Here is a 10,730-nt window from a genome sequence, read left to right on the forward strand (position 1 = left end):
CTGTTGCATCACCTCAGCACCTCAGGGTGGGTGCCTAGCACCGAGGGAATTCATGATCCTCTTTGGCAGAGGAACAGATACACACCCAGCCAGGCTTCACAGAGAGGATTATCATGGAACCACACAATGGTTTGGGTTGGAAGGAACCTTAAAGCCCATTCAATCCCACCCCCCTGCCATGGGCAGGGACACCTTCCACCAGACCAGGTTGCTTCAAGCCCTGTCCAACCTGGCCTTGGACACTTTCAGGGATCCAGGGGCAGCCACAGCTGCTCTGGGCAAACTGTGACAGGGCCTCACCACCCTCACAGGGAAGAATTCCTTCCCAATATCCCATCTAACTCTGTCCTCTGGCAGTGGGAAGCCCATTCCCATTGTCCTGTCCCTCCATCCCTTTTCCAAAGGTCTGCTCCCATCAAGCCCCAGCCTGGTCTCTGTAGCCCTGGAGATCACAGCTCTCACCACTTTCCGAAACACTCAAAACCAGTTAAATTACACTGTCCGTGAACCTGATTCAAATCATTCCAGGCTTCTAGAGATCACCACTAACGTAAGCCATGCTGCTCCTGGTCCAAACAGCCTGAAAGCTGTTCAAAGATCTTCTAACCTCCTCAAAAAATCCAACAACTTAAACACCCACACAGGACACAAACCTCCCTCGCTTCCAGCTCTCCCCATTCCGGCACAGATTCCCCACTGGAGGTGGCCAAAGGCTAAGAACACTCAATATTTTGAGATGTGTGAAAGAACAAAGGTTTGCTGAAGCTGAATCTAAAAAGAGACAGGTGGAGCTTTTGAAAAGTTAAAGAATCATATAAATCTACCAGAGCTGGGAGTACAACATTCACAGTCCATCAGCTGTTTGCATTTTACGACTGTTTTTGTATTTTTCACCCATTTTAAGCCCAAGACAGAATGCATTATTGGCCGTGAGTGCTGCCAGCAGACTTGACAGAGGGTTCCACACATTCTAGCAAACCAGGACGTCCCCTGAGTTATCCAAATTGCTGCTTCCAAAGCTGAGCAGCAGCAATGGAATAATGGTCACATCCTCTGCTCCAGAACTGGGGGTTCTGCACCAGCCCTTTAGTGGAAGAATGTCAAACACTGCTGGGAGCCTGGTATGGAAACTCAGGAGGCTTTTAGAGCACATTAGAGGTTTGTTTCTGAAATAAACAACTGAATAAAAGACTAATATAGTTGTAAATCTACACAGATTAAATTGGTTTTTTACCAGTTTTTTCCACATTGAGATAAAAATCACAGTTAACTATTTTTCACGTTCTACTTCAGTTTAGTTTTTAAGTGGTAAGTACCACCACAGTGTCTGAGCTCCTTTTCTTTACCCCCTCAAGTAGAATAATAAGGAATTAAGAACATCTGAGGCAAAATATGTTTTTTGGTTGGAGGTTTCTCCATCTTTTCATGTCTCTGAATTTGCAGCAGTTTGTATCTCCTGTTCATGCAGTAGCTGTTTAAGTCATCCCATAAATTTATTGTTACCAAGACAACAAGAAGCAGTTCAAAGCAAAGTAATAAGCATTTTTCCACAGTTTCCCTCAATAGCAGTTCTTCTGCAGGGATAGGGGAATTAGCCAACCATTCATGATGAAGGCAAGGCAAGTTTGATCCCAGAAGATGGAGAGCAAAGTTGAGCTATCAATTATAGCACAGACAACCTGGTTTCAAAAAACACATAAATCTATTTTCAGGGAACTAAAAATCACAAACTGATTCTCCAGTAGTAGGGCCCAAAGCTACTCCTATCCAAACTACTGGCAAAACCTCTACTACACATAAATTCCTGAATTTCAGCAGAACCAGCAGCACAGCTGTCAGAGGAAGCACATCCTCCATCCCTGCTACCAAGCTACTCACGGGAACTTCAAAAACGGAATAAATCATTGTAGACATGTTCCATCAGCCCCCCCCCCAACACCAAGTTGAACACATGCTTTTTGAAAACAAACAAACAAATCCCAAGATGCTGAAGCCTCTTGGACAAACTGGTTTGGTAACAACCTTCAAATCCTGAATAAAGAAACCAGATCTGATGTCAGAGGTTAAGTTTTCAAGACAGAGTCTAACCAGGGGAAGAGGTGGAACTTAAACCTTGTTTATAGTAAATCATGAGGATACCAAACCTTAATGATTCACTGCTTCAGAGCTCTGGCCTTTAACAATAAAGACCAGTGTAATCTGGCACAGAAGGTTCACAAACCATTTGAGGTAACTATCAGTTAATTCTGCTTTTTTATAGTGTTTGCTGCCTACTGAATAAACAAATTATTGGAGAAAAATCACACTCACTTTGGTCGAGCCAAAAGCTTTGCAATTCTACATAAGGTAGTGGTATTAGGAAACTGGAAAAAGGACTTTTGGGTTTTTCTTGGGATAACTGCTGAGACAGGAAAACATCCTGTTAAGTGACATGACAGTGGCAGGGACTGCAAGACAGTTCTACCTACTGCAGCAATAGTTTCATAAACATACAAACCATCTAATTGTGAAATGTGAATTTTTAAGCTTCAGTTTTGCACCCCAGACATTTAGATCTGAGCAATGAGCTGGATATGGACTCCAAAGTGAGCCCATATAAACCCCCAGCCCCTCAGGGAACATCTCAGGTGCCTGTTACCTCCCACAACTCACATTGGCACCACTGAGTTGAGGGAAAACCTCTCACGGAGGTCACCCAAAGCACAGATAAGCTCCCAGCCTGGCCTACAAAGCCTGGTTTGGGCTATCTTTATGCTCTCCTCATTCAATTCAAAACACAACAGAAAACAGGACTCATCCTGCCCTGTTTCCAGGCAAAGATAACCAGCAGTGAGGCGACAACATCCCAGGGCCACGGAGATCACTCGGGGTAACGGCTGAAGTCGGTGTCGATGGCAATAGACCTGAAGATCCTCCTGCTTCAAAGGCAGCACGAACAGGTTCTACACATTGCCAATATCAACATCATTTATATTTCACAAGATAGTCACCCCAAAACTGACCTCCAGAAAGCTCTGGGGTTTTACACTGCTCAGAGACAGTAAGTAAGTGCTGCCTCTCTCCAGAACAGTGAGAGGACACCTTGGGACAGCATACGGACACGGCTGGTGCTGGGTTTGGCACAGCCCTGCCCTCCTGCACTCACTCTCACTATTTTATACTCCTGGGAGCACAATTTCATTCCAGACTGAGTCTCTCAACACCAAAAATTGACACAGGGTTGAGGTAGGACAAGGGGGCAGTTTCTTAATGAGTTTCCAAGCCTTCTGTGTGAGCCAGATATAATTAAGAAGCAACCTACTTTTAAGGGTAGTACTACTGCAATACCCAGTGAAATTTGTCCCACATGATGATTTAGATGGAGAGGTCTCAGTTAGATTCCCAATCCCCACATCAGCAGCAGGTAATGCATGTGCAGCACCCAAATTTAGGGCCAGAGTTTAGAAGGGGAGGAAGTGTACTCCAAACTCTAGTGAGTGCATTGATTAGTTTTCCATTAACCACAAAAGGAGCCCAGAGTAAGTTGTTCCATTAGTAGATGCCTAAAACTAGGTGAGGTAAATCCCACCCCAAATACCACAGCTAATGAACTGACAGGCATGACTCATGTGTGAGATTTATTTCAAGAAGCTGCATTATGTTTACACAGTGATAAAAAAATACACAAACCTGTTTTTCTTCCCCAAACAAGACGTATGGATCTTCATTTTATGCACAGGTTGGGTCTCCTTTCCTTAACCCTTGTTTCTGCTTGTGTCAGTAACTTCTGAACTCACCAACTACCTTCAGTCTCATGTAAGAGAGGAAGAGAGCTCTCACACAGAGTATTCCTAAAACACTTAAGGGATGGATTGAGGAGGGAAAACTCAGTGTCTGCATCCAAAGGATGTAAGTGTGAATGTAAACCACCCACTCCATTTGCCTTCTGAACCACCTACACATTCTACATGCTGCTTTCCCCCAAACTGCTGCTGTCTAAAGGGAGAAGGGAAGGGAAAGACATGGGGCACAAGGAAAACTATGGATAGGGGGAATACTGTCACTGGAAAACAGCATTATCTCGAGGCCTGTCTGTGTGAATACAGGGCTCCACCAAAGCTGCTCTCATCAGCCCCGTTGCTCAGGGAACAATTTGTTTGCTTATGCAACTCCTGTAGGTGCATTTCCCCTCTGAGCCAGGCTGGTGCCCTCTCGGGTCCGGGTTGTTTTCCATCCCCACCAGAGAGCTCCATGACCTAATCATTCCCAGAAAAGTGAGTCAAGCACCACAGTAGCTGAAAACCTTTTGAATTAGGGACCTGATGGTCCGAATTGTCTGCAAAATACTTTACAAAGTATTTGCGCTGTATGAATGATATGAAAATATTCCAGCCCAGACTTTGCTTTGGTATCTTGTGCTTCTGTTTCTCCATCCATGAACTCAAGAGCATGTAGTAATCCCACCAAGTAGTAACACAGCAAAGATTATGGAGTTAAGATCATAAACACATTTGCATCCCAAAAAACAAATATGATTTAAATAAAGAACTAAATAACATGCTTCACTGTAGCAGTAATAATAACATTTTCAAATTAGAAACTGCTGGACTCAAGCTGTACATGTATTTATTTATTATTAGTGCTATATGTCAACTGCCTTTTTCATCCCTCTGATGGTAAGGGGCAGGTTTGCCCACACCAGTGGGACTGACCCTCCCAAGGTAACACTGAGCCACCAGCCTCTTTTAAGGCTTTGACCATAAAAACATATATGAGGAAGAAACTGGGGTATTTTTGAAATATGGAATTTGTCCTACTGCTGGAAAAAGAGGCTGTTTTATGGATAAATCCTGCTTTATTCCCTGAATACCATTCACATCCCAAAAATGTCCATCACTGGATTGTCTACACTTGAACTGATTCTCTTGCTACCACCTTTTCCAATGGGAATGTTAACAAGCAGATTGTCTATGGGAGAGATGATCCACAGATCCAGTCAGCTGTCTTTAAATAAATATTTCCCTTTTGTTAAAAAATCTGTATAAATCACCCCAAATTAAAGAACCTCTAATTAAAAGGATTTCCTAAGCAAGTTTATTTAACGTAACCCACCAAAACAGCTCGTAATTCTTAACCTCGAGCCAGCCGTGGGTTCAACAAGCTTGTGACCTCCACCCCAACATCTTTACGCCCCGTTTTTTCTTTTTTACAAGCCCCTGCGTAAACACAGACCATCCCCTCGGAGCTCTCCCCCCTTTATACCTGGGGATTTGGCACCACTACCCAAAAGTGGTTAAAGACAAAACCCCCCCGTCGGGCCACACTAAACCCTCCTGAAACCGGAGCCGGTTCTGAGGCGGCCGAGGAGCGGCGGGGGCAGAGGGCTGGAGAGGGGACCAGGAACGGGACCGGGGAAGGGGACTGGGGACAGACCCGAGAAGGAACCGGGGAGGGCGACCAGGGAGGAGGGACCCGGGGAGGGGACCCGGGGAAAGGGATTGGGGTGGGGGACCAGGGAGCGGGGACCACGGAGGGGAGACCAGGGGAAGGGTTCGGGGAGAGGACCAGGGAGGGGGGCCAGGGAAGGGGACGGGGGTGGGGGGACCCGAGGAGGGAACCGGAGAAGAAGCTCAAAGGAAGAGAATCAGGGGCAAGGGATCAGGGGAAGGAGCCCGGGGAATGAACGCGGGGAGGGGGCCGTGCCCTCCCCCGCGCCTGCCCCGGGCGCGGCCCCCGTGACCCCCGGCCCCATAGCGGGGCCCCGCGGGCCGGGACGCGCCGCCCGCTCCGTGAGCGACCCCCGTGCGGGCCGGGGCCGCCGCCGCCCTTCCCGGTGCCGTCCCCCCCTCCGACCCCGGCGGCCGCCGGGCCCTCCCGAACCGGGGGGTGAAGGTGACCCGGGAGCGCTCCGGGGCCGCGGCCGCGCTGCCCGCGGGCCCCACGCAGGTACAAAGGGCACGGCGGGGCCCGCTCTGCCGCCGGCGCCCCCTCCTCTTCCCTTCCCTTCCCTTCTCCCGGCCCCGACTCACTCTCGCCGCGGCCGCGGCCGCACCAGGCTCCCAGCACCACGGCCACGGCCAGCGCCGCCGCGGCCGCCGCTCTCGCTCCCATCCCCGCGCCTCCGCCGCGGCCGCCGCCGCCCGGCGCGAATCAGAGCCCGCGGGGCGGGCGCGGGGGCCGGGCCCGGCCGAGCATCGCCGGTGGGAGCTCCGCGGAGCCCCCCCTTTATAGCGGCCGGCCCCTCCCTGCCCGTGCTGTCGGCCCCGGCCCGGCGGCCCCTTCCAGCGCAGGCCGGGCTGGCGGCGGCGCCCCGGCCAGTAAACAAGGGGCTGCCCCCGTCAGCTGGGAGCGGAGCGGGGCGGCGGCAAGAGGCGGCGCGGAGTCGGCGGGGACGGGACGGGACGGGACGGGCCGGGCCGGGGGAGGAGCGGCGGCAGCAGCAGCACCATCAGTCCATCATCCCTCCCTCCCTCGGTCCATCCACCTGCGATCCCCGGCCGCCTGTGAGACCCGCTGATGGGGAGCCGCTGTAGCCCCGGTAGCGTTTGAGAGAGTAAAACGGGGCGGTTCAGCAGCAGCATCACGCCCTGGGTTCGAATGGAAAGAGAGGAGGTTGAGGTTGGATGTTGGGGAAAAATTGTTTCCTGGGAGGGTGGTGAGGTCCTGGCACAGGTTTTACCAGAGCAGCTGTGGCTGCCCCATCCCTGGAAGTGTCCAAGGCCAGGCTGGACGGGATAGTGGAAGGTGTCCCTGCCCACGGCAGGGGGTGGAATGAGATGAGCTTTAAGGTCCCTTCCACCCTAAACCATTCTATGATTGTATGATCCTATCTTGCTGCCCCTGGCTGTGCCCGTGTCCCTCCTCCTCCTCCCATAAGGCATTTGGAGAGGATGAATTGCCCCCAGCCCCCCTTGGACAGAGCTTGGGGTGAGGGCACTGCCCACTCACCAGCACAGAGCCCAAAGAGCCACTGCAGATTTCTGGTTCTTTTTCCTCTGGGATTCACCATTTGGTGCCTTTTTTAATCATCTCTGCGTTGTGCTCACGCTAAGCCATGACAGTACGTTTCCTGGCAACTTCCAGTAATTTTATCTGGCTCTTGCTTTCAGCCATTTCTGCAAGACAAATGAGTTATAGACTGTTGGAATAAAGGTTTTTTAAAATCCAAATATGCTTGGTAAATAGACATGCTTCTTTAAAATCTTTCCCTTACCATCTTCAGCTTACAACAGATCTCACTTTGCTCACTCAATAGCCTTGGGGCAGGCCAGCAGTGACCAGCAGGTCACTGTGCCTCAGCTCCTGTGTCTGGACACTGAATTGCACTATGGGTTTACACCCTTTAAATAATTTGTGTTACTTCTTCACATAAAGAATCACTGCAGTCGTCACAGGGCTGTGACACAGCGGAAGGAGGTCAGTGAAATCAGGGCTCCGTTGCTGTGATTCACTCCCTGACGTTGTTTGAGGTTTCCCTACTGGAAAGGGCAAGGCTGAGGGCCTGCTCTGACCAGCATAAGCAAGATTAGCTGGGATAGTACCTGTGTGACAATAACTCCATCTTGGCATTTGCAGACTATTTAAATGCTGAGATGAAAGGCTCTGCCTAAGTGGGGATGCTTTCTCTGTCATCAGCACAGCAGATGCGTGTCTGCACAGCACAGGATCTGTTGATTCAGCCCTTTTGTGTGTCAGAACCGCCATCATGGGAAGGCATTTCCCCCATTTCTGTCCATTTTCCCAAATCCACACTGCTGCCTCGAGCTCACAAGTGCAGAGGGATTGGGAACATCACTCATCCTGGAATACTTCAGGAAGTAAGGGCAGTTAAGGAATGGAAATAAACAACAAAACTATGCCTTCTCTGCTTGCAAATTAACCTGCTTTATGACTGTAGACTTTGCATAAAACAGACAGAGCCAAACATCACCTAGACAGCTCGGGCTATGTGGAATTTATACTCTGACTCTAATAGCAATCTCTTCCTGCTTACTCACTTATGTTCTTATTGCCTTTCATGTAATAATGATATCAGCTTACACATTGGCACAGGAGGATTAACAGCTACAGATTTATTATCTTTTCTTAAAATACTATTTTTAGTTTCTAATTACTGATTAAGAACATCGGGGTGCAATCTTTCCAGCATCTTTCCCGTACACTCACTGCTACATATTCATCACGCTACAGCGCACTTGGTTTGCAATCAGATAAACCAACAGGAGCAATGTGGGTGCAAAGAAACTAAGCCAACACCTGCTTACTCTTTTTTTTTTCCTAACAGCTGCAATGCAGGCTCTTCTCTCATTTCTGATTCAAGGAACTACTAAAAATCAGTAGTTTGGTATATTAAATATTGACAACAGTCACATTTCTTTCTCTCCTCAATGGTTAAGTGTCTGCTATGAACTGTGATACTTACAACCCATGGGGGTTCAGTTCTACATCCTCCTAATAAAATAAATACAGAGAGACTTGCAATAGAGTGTATCCACCTACCTGAACCCACAAAGACTTATTTATTTTGGTTTGTTTCATTCCTTATTTAAATCACAGAATGGTTTGGGTGGGAAGGAACCTTAAAGCCCATCCAGTCCCACCCTCTGCCATAGGCACAGACACCTTCCACCTTCCAATCCAGGTTGCTCCAAGACTCATCCAACCTGGCCTTGGACACTTTCAGGGACAGGGCAGCCACAGCTTCTCTGGGTAACCTGTGACAGGGCCTCACCACCCTTGCACGGAAGAGTTTCTTCCCAATATCCCATCTAACCCTGCCCTCTGGCAGTGGGAAGCCATTCCCTCTTGTCCAAAGCCCTACTGCTCTGCCCTAAAGATGCTTCCATATCAAATCAACCCAAGTGTACCAACTTCCTAACAGATCCCAGCCCCTCCAGATCAATGTTGCCAGGAACTGAAGTCCTTGGAAGCCCATCCCTGGCAGCCGCATCCCTGGAGCAGGAACCCCCTTTGCAGGAATGAAAAGGGAAGATGACTTTGTAAACCAGCTTGATGTTTCAGCAGTGACATCCTTACACTGACACAAGTGGACATGGAGAGAACATGGCTCAGCTTCCCCATCACCAGCATTTGCTGAAAGCTTCACACTTTGAAAACTGAACATATCTTTCTCTCTGTACACTGGAACCAAACACACGTGGGTGGTTTTAGGCTGGGTGGGTTTAGTCATACAAAATAAAGTTCCTTGCTAGTTAATCAGTCAAGGAATAGTTAAGGAACACAAACTTTGTGCCCAAAAGGAGCTTTAGAGCAGTTGACTCGCCAAGAAGTTACATTGGTACCAGTTCTGTTTAAAGAACAAAACAGTTGAAAACCAGTTCAGGAGCCAAAGCCACACAGCAGGAGGCTGAGCTGAGGGCCAGAATTCTCCCTTTCTGCTTCACCCACTCAGTAGTAGCCTTCTCTTAACAACAGGTTGCAACTGCCTGGGTGAAGAGTCACCTCATGACTCAGGTTGCTCTGTTTTTATTGATTTCCAGACATGCTTTCCTACCCACAAGTTTCTCACTGTGCAGAACTCATATTATCCAGCCTCCTGTCCTTTGAAGATGCAGCAGAGTTGCTGTTGAAGCCAACACCAGCCAAGTCTCTACTTCACTGGCAGGATGTTGCTGCAAAGGTTACAGAATTGACTTCTTGGTGACTAAACCTAAAGCTGAGAGTACAGGAGAGCTGACCTTGGAAAATTATCTCATCCTGTTTAGAGTCACACAGAACCATTTGCCAAATCTCTCAATATAAAATATTTCACATCACAGATTGACAGAGTTCCTTTCTTACCCTTCCTTCCGTCCACACCAAATCCGATAAGTGACTTTTCTCTCCTCGATGGGAGAAGGCTCAGAGGATGGAGATCCGGTCACTTTACGTGCTAAGGACACAAGTCCCAGCTTTTTTACTATTGCAACAGGAAACACTGTCAGATCCTTCTGGAGAATTCTATTGTTACATGAGCAAATAAAACTTTTGGCCAAGGTGAAAATGGCAGAGGGCATCTCTCTGCTACATGCAGGTCAAAGACCCTGGAGATGGAGGATGCAAAGGAAATCACAGCTCTCCGTGGCCAACGGCAGCACTGCCTTATTTTATCTTTTTTTTTGTCCATTTCTGGGTTTGTTCAGTTTGATTTTTGGATGTCACAGAGGCAAATGCAATATTAGATTTACTTTCCATTCCTTGTCAGAACATTTTAGTCTAATTCAGCATCGAACTTTTCAACTCGAAAGAACTACATGAGCGGGGCCCAGATGTGAGACAGTCAGACAGACTGTCCTCATCCTCCATCCTTCCCTACAGCTTCTGCCCTACCCTGAGCCAGCCCCACGTGTGGTTTGCACAACCTGCTGCCAGGCACCCTGTTCTTTATCAGCCACCACGTGCGAGGCAGCGGCTGCAGCCGTGTCACAACTCACAGCGCAGGCACACTAGGCTCCAGGACACCCACTGGCTACACCAGTTCTATCCACAGCTCACCCCCTCCTTCTTTGGTTCTGTATTTCCTTACATGTTTTTGTTGATCTAGGGTCTAATTTGGAGGGACTGATGGCTCCGCTGGCAGCGGGGATTCACAAACCCTTGGTGCTCCTCACTGCTTTAGCTCACAAGCTGCATTTTGGACAACTGAGAACTCCCAGTTCCCGTTTGATAACCGGTTTGTTCTGTTGCTGGGAGACACGCCCTCTCTCTGTAAATGTTACAAATCAGGCATATCTGATCCATTATTCACTAAC

General features: G+C 48.7%; 1 protein-coding gene across 2 annotated transcripts in view; it reads right to left on the reverse strand.

The window, feature by feature from the left end:
* The window catches only part of INSR (insulin receptor), a 59,326-nt gene extending 53,236 nt beyond the window's left edge, over positions 1 to 6,090 (reverse strand). Inside the window, exon 1 of one of the 2 annotated variants that reach the window (XM_027701649.1) lies at positions 6,009 to 6,090. In XM_027701649.1, the coding sequence (XP_027557450.1) occupies positions 6,009 to 6,090 (82 nt within the window). Of the gene's footprint in view, positions 1 to 3,669; positions 4,338 to 6,008 lie in introns of those variants that run through there. The other variant, XM_027701650.1, reaches the window with a different exon arrangement.
* Positions 6,091 to 10,730: the final 4,640 nt, after the last annotated feature.

Source organism: Neopelma chrysocephalum, unplaced genomic scaffold (genome assembly GCF_003984885.1).
Source record: "Neopelma chrysocephalum unplaced genomic scaffold, ASM398488v2 Primary Assembly neopelma1_164, whole genome shotgun sequence".
Lineage (NCBI taxonomy): Eukaryota > Metazoa > Chordata > Aves > Passeriformes > Pipridae > Neopelma > Neopelma chrysocephalum.